Source organism: Halichoerus grypus, chromosome 9 (assembly GCF_964656455.1).
Source record: "Halichoerus grypus chromosome 9, mHalGry1.hap1.1, whole genome shotgun sequence".
Lineage (NCBI taxonomy): Eukaryota > Metazoa > Chordata > Mammalia > Carnivora > Phocidae > Halichoerus > Halichoerus grypus.
In genome coordinates, this window is record NC_135720.1 from 32,338,137 (window position 1) to 32,357,471 (window position 19,335).

The 19,335-nt window shown below is 39.2% G+C and overlaps 1 protein-coding gene across 4 annotated transcripts in view; it reads right to left on the reverse strand.

Moving 5' to 3' along the window:
• AKAP7 (A-kinase anchoring protein 7) overlaps positions 1 to 19,335 on the reverse strand; it is a 142,300-nt gene that overhangs the window by 18,949 nt on the left and 104,016 nt on the right. The window contains exon 2 of one of the 4 annotated variants that reach the window (XM_078054719.1): positions 19,081 to 19,149. The exons of the other annotated variants lie outside the window; for them this stretch is intronic. Within the exon in view, the coding sequence (XP_077910845.1) occupies positions 19,081 to 19,149 (69 nt within the window). The remainder of the gene's footprint in view (positions 1 to 19,080; positions 19,150 to 19,335) is intronic. 4 annotated transcript variants of the gene reach the window in all.

A 19,335-nucleotide genomic window follows, 5' to 3' on the forward strand; every position in this document is an offset into this window, starting at 1 on the left:
TAAATGTTTGTAGTAGCTTTATTCCTAATTTCCCCAAACAACCAAAATACCCTTCAACTGGTGAATGAATCAACAGGCTGTGCTACGTCCACACAACAGAACAGTACTCAGCAATACAAAGGAATGAATTCTGATACAGCAACAACACAGATGAATCTAAAGTGCCTTACATTAAGTGCAGGAAGTCACAGTCAGTAGACTGCATAAGGCAGGATTTCATTCTGGAAACTTGCTGGGGGCTGGGGACAAGGGCAGGGGTTGACTTTAAATGGGCACAAGAGGATTGGGGGGATAAGGGAACACTTCCCAGTGTTGATTGCGGCGGTGGTTATACGACCCTACATGTTGATTACAACTCCCCAAACTGTATACACACACACACACACAGACACACACACACACACAGACACACACACACACAGACACAGAGTGAATTCTATTATATGTCAATGACACCTCAATTTTAAGTAATACTAAGGAGAACAACTTCATGATGAGGGACAAAGTCGGGGGTCTACTGGGGTCACCATGTGGACTTGGCAATATGGAAATGCCTAGTGCCCTGTCACTCTTTGCAGTTAGCACGTAGCTGGTAACAAGGGCAATTTCCTCAGCTCCTCTCTCTGTTCTGAGATAACACATCTCCACTGCAATCTCTCACAGCTGCACGCTTCAGATTCTCCGTTGCTCTCCTTCTGCATCATCTTCTTCTATGGCGCTCAATATAAAAATTTGAAAAATAATTTCCAGTGTAATAGACAGGGGTGGTTTCTGAGCATGAATGAACCCCAAATCATTTTAATTCTCCCCTTCAGTGTACAAAACATGTATCATTTGGTCTAATCTGCTCCGAAAGAGCAAACTCATGTGCAGCCAGTCCTTGATTGACAAGTGATCACTGTCACTCTGTTGCTGAAATCTATGTCCAAGGGGCACTGTACTCACTAGGTTGTCTTGCTCATTTGTTTTGCCTTGTATTGTTTCTAAGCTGTTCCCTATCACAAAATGCTCTCTACTACTTAGAGACCATGGGTTTTTTTTTCTCCCTGAATTTTGATTCTTGTATTTGCTTGCATTGGAAATGTAAGGAGTTCTCAATATCCCTGACTATTTGCTCAAGGACCACTATACCTCCTTTTGTGCAAAACTGATTGGGAAGTGCCATTTGAGCAATCATAAAAGTAGCAGAGATTTCAAACACAAGCCCTGGTACAAAGGAGTATCAATAGAAGTATGGTTATCCCTGGAAAGTTATTCATATGACAGAGAGGAAATAAATGGTAGTCTCAAACATGTCAAAAGCATGATGATCTTGTCTGGCAGAAAAATAAGGGGGCTAGAAAATAAGCATTGCTTTAAATCATAAAACTTACCATGTTCATGTAATTTTTTATCATTTTAATATTTAAGAGAGTTTTATATAAAACAGAGCCACCTGGGTGGCTCAGTTGGTTGAGCGTCCGACTCTTGGTTTTGGCTCAGGTCATGATCTCAGGGTCATGGGACTGAGGCCCATGTTGGGCTTGGTGCTCTGTGGCTCTGTGCGCAGTGTGCTTGAGATTCTCTCTCCCTCCTACTTCCTCTGCCCCTCCCCCCTTAGATAAATAAATAAATAAATAAATAAAATCTTTTTAAAAAGAGAGAGAGAGTTGTACACAAAACTTAAAAGCACAACCAGCTGGGATTAATTTTCACTTGCTGGGTTAACACACCTGCTCATGGTAATACATACTTCTCTTCTTAGGCTGATATTCCAGGCTAGGAGCTGATTCAAGCAGAAATAAAGGCCACTTTCCTGATCTAAAGGCAATGTTCACCAAGGCAGATCAGCAGCATAAACGCTGCCATCAATCTAATCTGGTGAAATAAATCGTAACTGTAGATACCGCTTTTCCTCTTTTCAAGCAATCAGGACACACCCTGGTCAAAGGTCCCCCAGACTGAGAAAACCCCCATGGTGCCAGGTCACAAACAGCAGTTACAGGAATGCTTCCCTCCAGTCACTCAGACAACACTTCACACTTTTCAAAGTGCTTTCAGAAACATTATTGCATCCGGTTCTCAAAGAAACCTCTTGAGGTAAAATAAGTGTTGTTCTTCCCATATTACAAGCAAGAACAACGAGACACAAGAGGTTACACAAACTAAGATCACATAGTAGAAGTGATGAAAATCTGGAGTTCTCACTCAAAATCAGGAGATGAGTTCATCCAGGGCACCGGCCCCCAGGCAGATAGCCCCCAGCTCTCTGGTGCACCCACACCCCGGGGAAGTGAGGGTGTACATGAGAGAAACAGCACATAATTTAATGGTTGGCTAATTGGGAAAAAAAAAATACAAAACCAAGAAACTCAGAAAGTTTCACTCTCAGATTAAGATTTTTATACTAAATAATGGATATTGATTAATGGAGTCTAATCCCCTCATTCCATCCCCCATCTTTCCTTCTTCCTTTCATCTTTCCTTCCACACACATTCAGTGAACTCCCTCTGTGTGTGATTAACATTGCTGCTCTGAATATAGAAATTAATCCAACATGGGCCCTGCCTTCAGGACACCTGCAACGTAGCAGAGGTAGAAATACGTGTGAAGAGATAAAGAAGAGATCGTGAATGCTCGGAAGGGAAGATGTACAACACAGAGTGGGTACATAGAGTAGAGAGTGGTCAATTCTAACTAGGGGAAAATATCAAAAGAAAGTCTCCTGTATGAAGTGATGCTTGAGCCGGATCTTCAAAGTGTATCTCAGGGGGGCCAGGGGAGAAATGACATGACCGTGGTGGAAGTGGGAAGGCCAACCAGCTTGCTCAGGTAACTGCAGAACTTGGGCTAGTATACAATGACCGGTTAGTAGGAAGGAAGGAGAATGATGAGGCTGCAAATGTACTCAGGGGAGAGATTACGGAGACTTCTGCAGGGCATACCAAGTAGTTTGCACATCATTTATTTCTACACAAATTATTTAGTCTTGTCTTCAAGGAATTCCCTATTTTAACCCATGAGGTATAATGTTGAGGAAAATTAGGTATTCACATTTCTGCTGATGTTTAAAAATATAAGCTTGGGTCTAAGAATGTCCCTATAATTTTATAGGAAAACATCAGATATGCCACTAACCAATGATTTTACTTCATTTTGTTTTAGGTTCAATGCAAATAACCAGTCATTAAGTTCAGTGAGACAGACTAAAATACAACCATAACTACAATGTGATCAAGAGCATCATAAATACTTCAATATCATAGAAAGAAATAAATCATACTTTAAAAATTATTCAAAACATAGCTCCTTTTAACTCAGCTGCCTAATCCTAAACCAAACCCTTTTTGGATGAGACTATAGAATGCATTTTATACTACAAGATTTTCAATCTAATTACTCAACTAGCCAACACATAAAATAGGTTAAACTACCACTCTTCATTTTCTTTGCTGGTTTCTAAAACCTAAATTTTAAAGTCTGAGCAATGAAAATCCAGGCCCATAAAACTATCTGGTCAGTGTATTTTGCTTTTGAATACTGACCAATCTGTGGACCATATCTATCAGGTATTGTAAAAGCAAAAATAGTAGGTCAAACAGAGAATATGAGATGCTAAAGAAAACTTGAAAACGATTAGTCATGAAAATAAAATCAGAGGGTCGCCTGGGTGGCTCAGTCGGTTAAGTATCTGATTCCTGATCTCAGCCTAGGTCTTGATCTCAGGGTTGTGAGTTCAAGCCCCATATTGGGCTCCATGCCCAGGGTGGAGTCTACTTAAAAAAAATTAAAAATAAAATAAAATAAATAAAATCAAGAGAAAATACAATTTAAGGTCATCCTTGGCCATTCTTCAGGGCATGTAACAAAAATGAATAAAGAAACTGAGCCTACTTGTGAGCACTGAGTTCTGAGCACCGGAACCAGTTTCTCCAGCTATAAAAGGGGCCAGTCATCCTGCTCTGCTGTCCCCACAGACCACTGAGAGGCTCCGAGGGGAACACTGTGAGTCCTTAAAGAGGGAGAGATGCCAAGGGGCAATGTCTCCACTTCCCCTCACCTCCTGACCACTGCAGTCCTTGCGCCCCCACTTCCTCACACACTCTTCGCCTTACTGCCAACTTGTGTTCATTAATATAGTCTCATTACTCATTTAAAAAAACAAACAAACTGAAGCTTGTTGAATTCATGCATTTACTGCTTTACCTTCAGGAAGAATAACTGAAGAAAGTAATTTAAGATATACTTTTCTTTTTTCAATGACCTATGATTATCAGTTTACTAGACGCTTCCAGAAAGCACTCAGATGAAAATGAAATTATTTTAAAGTTCTCTTTGGTGATATCTACTGTTCATTAAAGTTCTTTGAGGGGCACCTGGGTGGCTCAGTTAGCTAAGCGGCTGCCTTTGGCTCAGGTCATGATCCCAGGGTCCTGGGATCGAGCCCCTCATCGGGCTCCCTGCTCAGTGGGGAGTCTGCTTTTCCCTCTCCCTCTGTGTTTGCTCTCTCTCTCTCTCAAATAAATAAATAAATAAAATATTTTAAAGTTCTTTGAATATGTGAATTCTTACAATAGAAAATTAAACTAGCATTTACATTTGTTGAGTAATGCGCTAATGGTATGTAAATGTAAATGAACTCATTTCTTGTGTCAGTTGATGTTTGCTTCCCAAGCTCTTGATCTCCAAGTATGGAAGAACTGCTCCCAGCACAGGAGTCTCAGGTCTGGGTAAGAAACCTGCCCACGTGTCCCAGGGTGAGCACAGAACACTCGGTGTCACATGGGGCTTACTCGCCAGGCCACCCTAATGGCAAGCCTAATGTCCCTGGGGAAAGCAGGGCACCGAAAACACAGTCAGAAGGAGGAGATCAGAGATAACCCTGGTCTTGTCCAGTGTTTTTCTCTGAAGAATAAACCAGAGCCTGTCCCTCCTACAGCTGCTTAGAGTCTCTTCCCAGGAGCCTCAGAGGCTGAGGAGTCATGCTCCTCATCACCAGCTCCTTCGAAGACCTAGTGTCCTGCATATGGAGTCCCAAGGCTCTACATACCCGTGCTTTCATAACAACTAACGTTACTTTACTCAGTGGTAATTATCATATTTGTGGAACCTTTTAATAATAATAAGCCTACCTAATATTAAGTGCCTATTATGTGCCTACCTTTTTTCCCCCACACATTTAAATCAAAAGCTTACTATTATTATCACTATTTTACCTATGAGAAAACCAAGGGTCAGAAAAGCCAAGAGACTTGCCCAAGTCCATGCAACTAAATATGGCAAAGTCAGGACACTTTTGCCATTATACCATGATGCTGCTGCATATCTGGCGATGGGAAATATATTTCTATGATACTTTCTGTGATGTCTTTACCACTAAAATGAGACTTCCAACTAGAAAATATTTATAATGCTTCTTGTTAAGTTATAGGGTCAGAATTCCAGGACTAGAATCCTAGCTCCTCCATTTACTAGCTCTGTATCCCTGATATCTGTTTAACCCTTCTGAGGTTCACTTCCTTTATCTGCGAACCAGGGATAGCAGTAGTTCTATGCCATAGGGCTGTTGTGAAAATTAAGCAAGATAATAATACAAAGCACTTAGTACAGTGCCCCCCTTATAGTAAGAATTCAATACAATTAGCTATTCTTACTGTTTTAAGTGAAAGCTTTCAACTTACAAGGTTACAAGGCTATTTGTTGATACCTCCTTGCTATACATCTCTGTAAGCAAACATGATTATTAGTAACCTACTCACTTTATAGAGTATTTTTCTTAAAACAATGTTGGAGTGACTGCAAATAAGAAATTTATGTATTGTTCTTTAGAGCTTACATTTACATTCTTTTGCAACTGAATGACATTCCTTCTTAGGTACAAAGGAGAGCTACGGCTAATTAATCTTACAACAGGCCTTTCAGCAGACATATGAACAGATCTCAGCTGAAACAATGACGTACAGATAGATGGTTTTAGGTTTCTAGATGCACCACACTGAATGTGAGGCACTGAAACTGATTTTCTGTAAATCACAACTGATAAAAATAATCACATAAGTCTAGTTTCTATGCAACTTTCCAGGAACATATCTACTTCAGGACGTGCGTTATGCATGTGTAGTGAGTGTCAAAATCCTTCACAGCTTCTACCTTGCTCTTGTTTTCCTAGTAGGGCCCTTCCATCCCTTCAACCACATGCTTCTTTTCATCATTTGTCTGTTCGTCATCCAATCTCAAGAAGATTTGAGATAATTAGTGGCAAAAAATATATACTGTAAAAAGTACACTATAAGTAAAAAGTAAAAACCGACACCAAGAAAAAACATAAATTATAACAGCAAGTAAAGAACAGAGGGAAGTGTAGATCACAGAAGTGCAGATCATGAGAGCCATGAGCTGGATTCTGAGCTTCCCAAAATTTAGAATGAGAGGGGATGCATGGCGGTTCTCCTTGTCAAGAACTGAAAGAGCAGACATGGTTCCTTCAGGATCAGTGACTGACTGCTCCATTGCTGACCACCCCCACAGGGCTTCAGGTCGTATCTACTTTATAATGATTGGCCCAAATCCTTTCCTCACTTACCACCAACCCTTTCTGATAAATCAGAGCACCCACTTCACTTCTCCGGTTTAGTTAACTGCTCATCTCACATTCCATATGACTCCAGCGGGGCTGCTGGTCTACCAGAGAAACCACTGGTCCATATTGTGCCCTGTGTAAATTTTTTTAAGTGCCCCTTCCTCAAGACACTTCATTTCTATCTCTTGGAAATTTTTCACAATATATAGCTCTTATTAGTATATAAAAGTACTTTGTGCCATAATACATAAATTACAATGTCTTTGATATGTATAGCACCCTCTAGGATTGTATAATTTATAACCTGTACCTTTCTTCAGATTTTATATATGGGGATTAGGAAAGAGAAGCCCATTCTGCTCAGAAGTTGAGTGGGAAAAATGGTCCTAAGAGCTGCTGGAAGTCATCCCCACCACAGAGCAAAGTCTGAGAGGGTGAGAACACAGAAGCTGCTGGAAGAGATAGAGGGCTCACAGTGCCTGTCAGTCAGCCTCAAGGTCAACTCTACCCATCTTCTTGTTTGTATACATGAGCCAGTAAGTTCTCCCTTTTAATAAAAAAAGAATAAATTTGCCTTGATGTCTGTAACTTCCTGGCATCTAACCTCTCACTGCCTTGACTCTTTTGACTGCCCTTTTCTATTTCTGTTCTGACTGGCTGATCCCAGCTCCTTTTAAGAATTCCTCAGAATTTTCAGAACATTCCACAGACTGCCCTGGCCTCCTGGCATCTGAGCCTTTGGTTCCCTTAATTTCCAAAGCCATGAGAGTACTGCTTATCATTCCAAACACTAACCTCTGCCTGGCTGCAGGTGTAACTCCCCTAATTCACTAACCTGTCCCTCTATCATGTGTTCACAGTGAACATCATTAATTTGGAATGAGAGAATTGGTGTAAAGACATTCATCAGAATGATATATCAATTATATCTCAATAAAGCTGGAAAAAAAGAGACATATTCACCAAAAAAAAATCATACTATGAGTAAGACTGGTAAGATTGCAGGAAACATACTTAAACTTCAAAAGAGAAATTATTTTTAAAGAATTTCATAAACTGTTTATGAATTAGTTTTAAAAAATTTTGTTCTTTCTAAGTTTACTAAATTGATCTGGGTGATGGATTTCCTTAGAAACATCTTAACAATTCGTTTGATTACTACTACCTATTTTTAAACTGTATTTCTTTTGAAATATTCACATTTCTACATAATTTATAAATACTTGTGGTATTTTATACACCATTATTTAATACAATTATTATTCTTGTCCCCAAAGAAATAAGGACCACAAATTGACAAACTGAATGCTTATCTTGGAACAATGAAAATAGAAGATAATGTTAAAACACAGCCAATCACTCTGTGCCAGTTACTGAACGACTGTCTCTCAGCCCTGAACCCAGCTTTATTCAGCTTTATGATACTGGACTTGGCAAATGGATTTCTCCTTGGCCAGCTACATATATGTATGATATGTAGAGTACCCTCCAGGACTGTGTAGCTTACAACCTGTACCTTCCACAGCTTTTATATATGGTTCTTCCAAGAAGAAGCTCCAGAGGGACATGGGACAGCTGCACAAGGGGGAAAGGAGCTTGCCCTTGGCTGTTTGCTCACTGTTCCCATGGGGTTGTCCCGCTGATGGCAGCCACTCATTCCTGTTGGTTGCAGTTTTCATTTATTTCCTCACTCCTAGAATCAGCCTCACTGCCTTCCCTCAGAGAGAAGAGCAAAACAGAGTGGCCTCCTTTGAGGCCAGCACCCTAGCCTCACAGGGCCCAGCTGTGTGCTCTGAGGTACTCCTGGGAGACAGCAGCCCCTCCTCCAAGGCCTGAGTCTCAGCCCCCTGGGGTCCCTCCCCCAAGCGACCCCAGCCTGAAAGTCACTACCTATGTTTTCTGTCAGTATTGCCTTTTATTCTTTATTCCTCCAAAATTTGTTTAATTAATTCCCTACGTTAAATTCTCTCTGTAAAAATAACCGGTGTATTTGCTTGACCGGATCCTAACTGACACGACTGTCTCTGTAGCTTCCCCCCACCCCCACAGTGTGGTATTTACAGAGGACTAAGACATAAGAGCAAACAGTACCAAGCTAGGAGCAGCTGTAAGGCTGATTTTTTTTTTTTTTTTTAGAAAGACTGCATATTTCGTGAACTTGCTTCCCCATAAAACAATTTATTATGCCTTTGAATTTAATATTCGAATTTCATATAGTTTTATGTATACATTTTTAGGTTCTATAAAAGCTACAAATCTGTAAATCGAATTTTACAGAGGAGATTAAGTAATGTAGAGTGTACAGTATATAGTAGTGGTACACGGCAGCATCACCATGAATTGGTATCTTAAATTTCCTATACCCATATTAGAGAAAATTAACTTAAAGTCTAAATTTGGACAAAATATTTTCATAAAAATTTCACTTATAAAGGTAATAGGCAATGCACCTTAGCTTGTTACTTCTAGGACTTAATGATACCAGCTGCCCACTGTTACTACTGAATTCAACAATCAACATTTAATGTTATGTATACATAATACAAAAACATACCTAGATAAGAACCCAAAGTTGTATAGTATATTTCAACTTTAAATATTTATTTATTTATTTGAGAGAGAGTGAGAGAGTACGGGGAGTGGGGTAGGGGGGTGCAAAGGGAGAGGGAGAGAGAGAATCCCAAGCAGGCTCCACGCTCAGCACAGAGCCAATGCAGGGATTGACCTCACGACTCTGAGATCATGACCTGAGCCAAGATCAAGAGTCCGAGGCTTATCAGACTGAGCCACCCAGGCGCCCCTACATTTCTATTTTAAAGCAAGTCTGTTGATCTTAAAGAAATGAGTTCAAATAGTCATTTAATGGTTATTATAAGATAAAAAAATAATAAAGAGGCATACATTTTTTTCACAAAAACTTTGGTCCTCCATTTAAGATGGCTTCAAATTAAGAATTATTAATGCAGGGGTGCCTGGATGGTGCAGTTGGTTAAGTGTCTGACTCTTGATTTCAGCTCAGGTCGTGATCTCAGGGTTGTGAGATCAAGCCCCGCGTGGGGCTCTGCGCTCAGCGCAGTCTGCTTGAGATTCTCTCCCCCTTTCCCCCTGCCCTTCCACTTGTGCTCTCTCTCTCTCTTTCAGATAAATAAATAAATCTTCGAAAAAAAGAATTACTAATGCAAAATTTGACTATGATAATTTCTCTGTGCTTAGGACTCCATTTCAGTATTTTCATTATTTAAAACTAGAGTTATTGCTAAGTTGACCCTTGAACAACATGGTTATGAACTGAGCAGGTCCGCTTACATGCAGATTTTTTCCATAAATATATGTGCCGTATTGTAAATATATTTTCCTTATGATTTTCTTAATAACATCTCCTTCTCTCTAGCTTACATTATTACAAGAATACAGTGTTTAATGTATATAACATACAAACTATGTGTTAATCAACTGTTTATATTATCAGTAAGGATTCTGGTCAATAATAGACTATTAGTGGTTAAGGTTTTTGGGAGTCAAAAACTATATACAGATCTTTGTGCAGGGGGTCAGCACTCCTAACCCCCGTGTTGTTCAAAGGTCAACTGATGAGAGCTAGAATCCTCCTACCATTTATTTTTAAATTCTTCATATGTTTATATATTTGCATATGTATTTGTGGAGAGGTACACATCTATAAATACATATAGTTGTATAAAAAAAAACTAGAGTTATTGCAGAATTAAAATACTACTGGGTTTTATATATCTAAAATCACCAAAAGAAAATGTGTGAGAACATACACCCACTGTCCTAATTCTACCCCGCTGGAACCATAATAACTCTTCTTTTCCTTCCATGTTAAAGAGTCCTCCAAATATTTCAAGACAACTAGTTCATCCCCCTTCTTTTCTCCTAGCTCAGCAGCCATAGTCCCTCAGCCTTCCTCTTATGATGTGGTTTCCAGGCTCCTCACCATCCTGGCCTCCCTCCTCAGGACACACTCCCACTTGTCAGAATGTTAAATAAGATCCAACTGCTACAGATCCAGAGAGAAGGCCTTAGACGAACAGATCATCTGCTTGCCATTTTATTAGCTATCATAAACATCAATCAAAACTCTGAACAAGCTGAGCTTCACAGCTAACTTTAACTGAATATTTTAAATGCTTAGAAAGTGTGAATTTTATTTTTGCTCTAACAGTCAGATGTAAGACATCAAACTGAAACTTGCAGTAATTTACATGGCAAAAGCCAACACCAACATTCTAACCATAAGACAAAGGAGAGGTGGTGGGGAGGGCCGCAGGATCAGGTAAGAAAGTGGGTCACCCTTTCCATCAGATTCCTTCTTCCCTCTCCCATCTGCATTACCAACTGGGTGAGCTCTGTCTCTCTTAGGAATGTGAAACCTTCTCTCCATCTACTCCAAGCATCCTGTTTTCACAACACTTTCTCTCAGGCATTACAATTTCTCTGTATATATATCTTAGGCTTACAAATGTCCTTGAATAAACTCACAAGTTTCGGGGGCAGTATGTAGAAACAGAAAATTATAAACTTCAAATATCTTTGACTCAGCCTTTAGGAAAATTAACATCCTTTATATCCCAGTTTCCACAGATTTTGAGCTAAAACTATACTTGTTCTTTTTATTTTTGTCGTATAGTTCAGTTTTTGTCTATGACTACTTGCTAAGGGCAGAGAACTTGACTATATAATGGAAAGGCTGGTTTTAACAGTTCCAAGTTCTGTTAACTTGTACCTTTGGCATTATAAATGTTTGTCATAGGAAACTTTATTTTCTAAAATGTTTATTGTGGAAACGGTGTTTGCCTCCATCAAGCTGTACCCACTGCCTGTGACGGGGGTTTGAGGGACCCTCCACTCTCAGTGGTAATGAACTCCTTCTTCCTGGACTTGGTGGAGGCAGCCACGTAACTTCCTGGGATGGAAGGGCTGTGACTTTGCTTGTTTGACTGAGAACACCAAGACCTTTTATCTTGGCTTTTTCCACTCAGGGCATAATAAACATTGGGCTCCAACAATTCTCTTTTTATTTTATTTTATTTTATTTTATTTTTTTTAAAGATTTTATTTATTTATTTGAGAGAGAGAGAATGAGAGAGAGCACATGAGAGGGGGGAGGGTCAGAGGGAGAAGCAGACTCCCTGCCAAGCAGGGAGCCCGATGCGGGACTCGATCCAGGGACTCCAGGATCATGACCTGAGCTGAAGGCAGTCGCTCAACCAACTGAGCCACCCAGGCGCCCCAACAATTCTCTTTTTAAAAAGCCATGCAAATTAAAAGGAAATTCTCCAAAAACAGGGACCATGTATCATCATTGCACCTTCCATAACACCTGGCTCAGAGCCTTCCAAATGTATGGTGCTCAACAATATTAGTTGAAGTGGATGGAGTTACTCTTCATAACAGCTCTTGCTTGAAGCTACATTTTATTGCCATTAAAATGGAACATGAAAGTTCAGGAGAAATCAGAGTTTTAACTTTTTTTTTTTTTTTTTTTTTGAGTTTTTACTTCTTCACCAGATTTGTAAATATTTGTTCCAGAATGGGTCTACTCTTATAGATACAGAGTGTCCTCTATAATTATGTAGTATCTGAAGCTGTTTGGTTATAGGTGACAGAAATTTAACTCAAGCAAACTTAAGTGAAGAAAGAGGAGGATTTAATGCTTCATGCTTTAATGAAGAAGGTCTTCATCATGGCTGAACTCAGGCTCAAATATTATCATCAGCACTGACTCTTTCTCCTTCTCTGGCCTCCTTTCTTCTGTGCTGGTTTCATTCTCAGGAAGACTCCCACTGACTCCCTACCAACTAGCAATCTTATGTTTATAACCTTTACACTCACAACCCAAAAGGAAGACAGACCCTCTATCAAGTCTTAGGGAAGACTCTCAGTTAACTCTGCTTGGACCACACGTCCCTCCTAGGGCAGGGAAGTAAGGCATCCTGATGGACAGACCCCAAGGAGAAGGCAAGGGAGTGTCCCAAAGGAAAAAATACCACACCGATAAGACTACTCAACAATTCAAGGCCTGAAATTATAAGTCCCTTTTTTCTCCTCCTGGGCATGCTAGAAATAAAACCATGGTTCTGCCAAGCTGACTTCTAAAATGACTACAATTATGCAATATACTCTCATTTGTTACAGAGAAATGATATTTACTGGGTCTATTATATGTTAACCACAGTGTCAGGCATTTTATACATGTTAGCTTATTTAATTCTCATAATATGTAGATATTTAAGATGAAGGTACGGAGGCTTAGAGAAGTTACATAGCAAATATTAGAACCAAAGATGTAAGCTGAGTCTATCTGCCTCCAAAACCCCTTGCTTTCAGCACTGAGAATTTTAGAGCTCTTCTGAGTTTCTTTACTGTGGGTATCAGAAATTTGTGGATGAAAGCTGAAAGACCTACATATTAGGCAAGGCCAACTTAATTAAAAGGAAGGCAATTATCTATAGAAAGTGATTTATCAGATGCCCTGAAAGAGTTTTACTAGTTGCCTGAAATTCCTCCACTAGAGATTATTTTGGACTTAGTCATTACTGCTGCTTAATTTATTTTATTATTTTACTACAAATACTTCCCAAGAGCACGTGGGATAATGAGGTTTGTTAAAATGCAAATGCCCCAGGAAGGGGTAATACACGAAGCTTTTTTCTATTAGCCAAAATCTTTATGTACATCAGATTCTCCACTCCTTTTTCACACGGCCCTCACCCAGGAAAGAAGACACAGGGACAGGTCACATCACGTTACTCGACAGGGCATCTGGGTAGAGCTCACACAGCCAGTGACTGCACTAGAGGCTGGGAAAAATTCTACAACCTTTGTACTCCCAAAGAAAATTACTTCAGCATTTGATCATACAATCCAGGAAAACTGTAAAAAGGTCTGAGAACAGCAACAAAAAGGCAAACAGTTACTATATAGCCTATGAATTAGCAAAGGGAATCAGGGAGTGAAGACAGGAATAGTAACTATGAGAATTTGCATTAAAGTTCCTCTACTTAATTTTAGAAACATAAACCTCTTGTGTATACATTATTTAGTAAAGGAAAAAATCTAATCTTTAGTGACTATGGTTAAATGCTTTATATCACACAACATTACTGGTGCTGCCCCAATATCACCCACAGGAAACTTACACAAAACGGGGTCTCCGGTTACACAGAGCATCACTGCCTGCACTGTGCCTCACTGCTTCAGAAACGGGGCAGCAGGGAACGAACCGCCTGGGGTCCCAGCCTCCTGCCAGCTCTCAGGCCCCAGCACCTCTGGACGACTGTAACTGAGAACGCCTCCAAACTACGGGCTTCCAGCCACTTCCCCTCTTAACTGGGACAGTTAGGAAGCATCTATTTTCTAATAGTTTCTCTTCATAAGCAGTTTCCCGAATGATCCCACTTGGCATAGTACCTGACACACAGGAAGTGTGCAGTAAGTTAAAAAGAAGAAGAGGAGGGAGGAAGAGCAGGAAGAAGAAAGAACTGCATTCTATCTTATTTATTCCCTAGACTCTTACTTCTAGGGGACAAACGGGGAGAAGCTAACTTTCAAGATCACGGTAGTTCAAGCCCTACTTCTTAAATATGAGGAAGCGAGGCCCACAGAGGTTGGTAACTTCCCCAGAGTCAGGCTGTTACTAGCAGAGCTGAGTTTCTCGCCCACTTCTCCTTACGCCCAGTCCTGTGCTCTTTCTATAGTAAAAACTTCATGCCAAGGGACAGGCTATAGGTTTTCAATAGGCAGCAGCAGAACAGTAAACCGCTGTGTCCCTGTGTCCACAGCATTTCTACAGGCAAGCAAGGATGATGAACACTGTTGTCCACTGATGGCAGGTTCCCTATCACACATTTCCTGGGACACATGCTGTAGCATCTAAGGGAGAACAAATTAAAATGCTTCTCTGGTACATTCAGTAATCAAAGTTCTTTACAGGTTACGGCATTAACCAGAGTCATTCCAAGTTCTGTCCTCTGACAGACTGATGTCAGACTGACTCCCGTTCTCTCGTACTTGTAACAGGAAATGTGTCTCACTCTCTTCACTAACAAACATTTAGAACATGCCTCCTCTGGGTAACACACTATGCTAGCCTCTAGAGCTGTGAAGAGAGGTATAGAACATGGGTCCTGCATGTGTGGTGTTTGAAATCTGTGAGGAGATAGAACACACATATGAAAGATAACCTCAAAGTGGGTGTATCTAAGTACAAATGAGAGGAGCAAAGGATAAGGCTATAGGATTTCTAGGAAGCCCTCCAGGGAATTAGAAAATCTAAACATAGACTTCCCTGAGCGCAACTGAACGAAATCCACCATGGTAATTAAGGTTCAAAAACATAAGTATTCACCAGACATGAAATTAAGAGTTTATCTCAATTTATATATTACTGTTATATCACCAAATTCCAAATCATCAGAAACAAACTATCTTGAGATCTGGCTCATATTTATGAAACAAATACTATCCTCATAACTCATGTCAAACAAAAAACTATACTGAGAAATATTTCACATATAAAAGTAAAATACGTATGTATTGTTAAAACACACACTTATAACCTCCCAACAAACAAAAGTCCAGGGCTGGATGGCTTCACTGGTGAACTCTACCAAACGTTCAAAGAAGATTTAATACCTATTCTTCTCAAATTCTTCCAAAAAAATTGAGGAGCAAGGAATGCTTGCAAACTCATTTTAAGGCCAGCATTACCTTGAGGCTAAAACCAGACAAGGACACCATAAAAACAGAAAATTATAGGCCAGTATCTCTGATGAACATAGATGCAAACATCCACAACAGAGTATTAGCAAACTGAATCCAACAATCCATTAAAAGGATCATACACCAACATTAAGTGAAATTTACTTCAGGGATGCAAGGATGGTTCAACATCAAATAATGTGACATTAACAAAATGAAAGATAAAAATCATATGATCATCTCAACAGATGCAGAAAAAGCATCTGACAAAATTCAACATCCATTTATGATAAAAACTCAAGAAAATGGGTATAAAGGAAATATACTTCAACATAATAAAGGCCATATATGACAAACCCACAGCTTTTAAGACCAGAAACAAGACTAGGATGCCAACTCTCCCCATTTTTATTCAACATAGTATTGGAATTCCTGGCCACAGCAATCAGACAAGACATAAAGAAGAAATAAATGGTATCCAATCTGCTAAGAAAGAAGTAAAACTGTCACTATTTTAACAGATGGCACAATATTATATAGAGAAAACCCAGAAAAGGCTACCCAAAACTGTTAAAACTAATAAATGAATTCAATAAAGTTACAGTATACAAAATTAAAATACAAAAATCTGTTGCTTTTCTATACATTAATAACAAACTATCAGAAAGAGAAATCAAGAAAAAAATCTTTTAGGGCGCCTGGGTGGCTCAGTTGGTTAAGCGACTGCCTTCGGCTCAGGTCATGATCCTGGAGTCCCTGGATCGAGTCCCGCATCGGGCTCCCTGCTCGGCGGGGAGCCTGCTTCTCCCTCTGACCCTCCCCCCTCTCATGTGCTCTCTCTCTCATTCTCTCTGTCTCAAATAAATAAATAAAAAATCTTTAAAAAAAAAAAAAAAAAAAGAAAAAAATCTTTTATAATTCCATCAAAAAAATATCTAAAAATAAACTAAGAAGGTGAAAGATCTATACAGTGAAAACTATAAGACACTGATGAAAAAAAAAAACTGAAAATGACACAAATAAATGTAAAGATATTCCACACTCATGGACTGGAAGAATTATTATTGTTAAAATGTCCATACTATCCAAAGCAATTTACAGATTCAATGCAATCCTTATCAAAATTCCAATGGCATTTTTCACAAACTAGAACAAATCATTCTAATTCTAATAATTGTATGGGACCACAAAAGACCCCAAATAGCCAAAGCAATCTTGGGAAAAAAGAACAAAGTTAGATGTATCACACTTCCTGATTTCAAACTATACTACAAAGCTATAGTAATCAAAACAATATGATTTTGCCATAAAAGCAGACACACAATTTAATAAAACAGAACAGAGTGGAAATAAACCCATGCATACGTGGTCAATTAATTTATGACAAAGGAGGCAAGAGCATACAATACAAAAAGGATAGTATCATCAATAAATCGTGTTGAGAAACTGGACAGCCACATGCAAAAGAAAGGAACTGAATCACTATTTCACACCATATACAAAAATTAACTCAAAAATGGATTAGACTTGGATGTGAGACCTAAAGCCATAAAACGCCTAGAAGAAAACATAGGTGGTAAGCTCCTTGATAATAATGTTAGTGATGTGGTTTTTGGTTTGACTCCAAAAGCAAGGACAACAAAAACAAAAATAAACAAATGGGACTATACCAAACTTAAAAAGCCTCTAAACAAAACAAAACAAAAAAAGCTTCTGCACAGACAGGGAAATCATCAACAAAATTAAAAGGCAATCTATGGAATGGGAGAAGATATTTGCCAATTATATATCCCATAGGGGTTAATATCCAAAATATATAAAGAACTCATACAACTCAATAACAACAACAACAACATCTGATTTAAAATTGGGCACAGAATCTGAATAGGTATTTTTCCAAAGAAGACATACAATGGCCAATAAGCACTTGAAAGATGCTCAACATCATTAATCATCAGGGGGATGCAAATCAAAACCACAATGAGATATCACCTCACACCTGCCAAAATGGCTATTATCAAAAAGACAAGAAATAACAAGTGTTGGTGAGGGTATGGAGAAAAACGAACCCTCATGCACAATGTAAGTTGGTGTAGCCACTATGGAAAACAGTATGAAGATTCCTCAAAAAATTAAAAATAGAATCATTATATGATCCAGCAATTCCACTTCTGGGTATCTATCAAAATAACAAAAAAACATGAATTTGATAAAATACATGCATGCGTATGTTCACAGCAGCATTATTTCTAATAGCCAAGATTTGGAAACAACCTAAGTGTTGATAGATGAATGGATAAAGAAGATGTGGAATGCGCGTGTGTGCGTGCACGCATACACACACACACACACGGAACACTACTCAGCCTCAAAAAAGAATGAAATATTACCATTTGCAACACCATGGACAAGCCTTGAGGGTATTATGCCATGTGAAATAAGCCACACAGAGTAAGATAAATACCGCATGTTTTCACTTACACGTGGAAGCTAAAACCAACCAACAAAACAAAACCCAGACTCACAGATACAGAGAACAGACTGGTGGTTGCCAGAGGGATGGGGAAGCAAAATTGGTGAAGGGTATCAAGAGGTACCAAACTCCATCTATAAATAAGTCAAGGAAATATAATCTACAGCATGGGGAATCCATTCAATAATATTCTATTAACTTTGGGGACAAATGGTAACTAGACTTACTGTAGTTATCAGTTCCCAAAGTAGACACATGTCAAATCACTATGCTGTACACATGAAATTAATTTGTATGTCAGTTATACTCCAATATAAAGACACATACTTGTAAAATTAAAATATGTGTCTTGTTATTTTCAGCATCACGGAATATCAGGGCTAGAAAGTAACCAAGTTGCCAGGGTATCCATTTATTAGCCATTCCGTTCACCCTTACACATCCCTAGCAATGGCTTCTCATCCTATGCTTGGCAACCTCCGGTGACAGTAACCTGACTAGCTGATGAGGCAGTGTGGTTCATCTTTGGACATTCATCTATTTCATTCTACATAAAAGCAATGTACTTCCGAATGGGAAAATTTGCAATAGGGGAAGAGCCAGTGGAATGTTTTCTAATTCATTACAGAAGTGTCTGCCTTTTTTTTTCTGAGGTCTATTTCATGAGATTAATAAAGTACAACGGTCAGTAAGCCTGTACAGTAACAGTCCTGCTCGTGGACATTCCCTTCAGGAAACTCACTACGAGAAATTAGGTAATGCAAAGAAAACAAGTGCTATATAAGAATTCAGCAAAAAATACTGCATTGAGAGTTATCTACAACATCTGTTAATCCTACAGTATCTAGAGTAATGTTTCATGTTAAGTATGTTCCTGTGTAGCAATAGAAAGAGCTTGATCTTGCAATAAATGCATTTATTAATCTTGCAAGAAACATGCATTTATTATCATTATATTCTACTTAATGTGGCCCCAAAGCATACAGTTTAAGAAAATGCTTACTGCTGGGATTTAAACAAAAAGGTGTGTAGTTGCTTTGGGCTGCATTAGCTGAAAAATAAACCATTATGGGTTCTACTGTATTCGACGATTCACCCCATTACCAAGATTTCTGGCTACGCAGGCAGTTAACTTTTCACACAAACTTAGGCCCCTTGCACAACTAGTTGATTAAACAATCATCTTGTTTGCTATTGATAGATTAAAATAGTAACACTAACAAATGAATTAAATGGGAATACTTTTCCATCTACCACCACCACCAAGGGTCAAAGCAGGATAAAGCAGCAGTGGGAGGGGAGAAGGGGTCACTTGACTCTTACCACTTGGCCAGCTGGGGATATCCTGTCTGTACCTCTGCAGGATGGTAGAGGACGGGCTTTCCAACTCACCTGTGTTTTGAGAATGACATCCACAAATGTAAACTTTCACCCAAACCTCATGTAGTTCTCCATAATTTGAGCTGCCCTGAGGAGGTATATTTCAGAGCCATCATCCTTTACAGCAGAATTGAAGGGTGTAGGCATTTGCATTTTTGTACTCTGCCTCTAGTAGGTCCCCACTGAGCATGTGGTTCA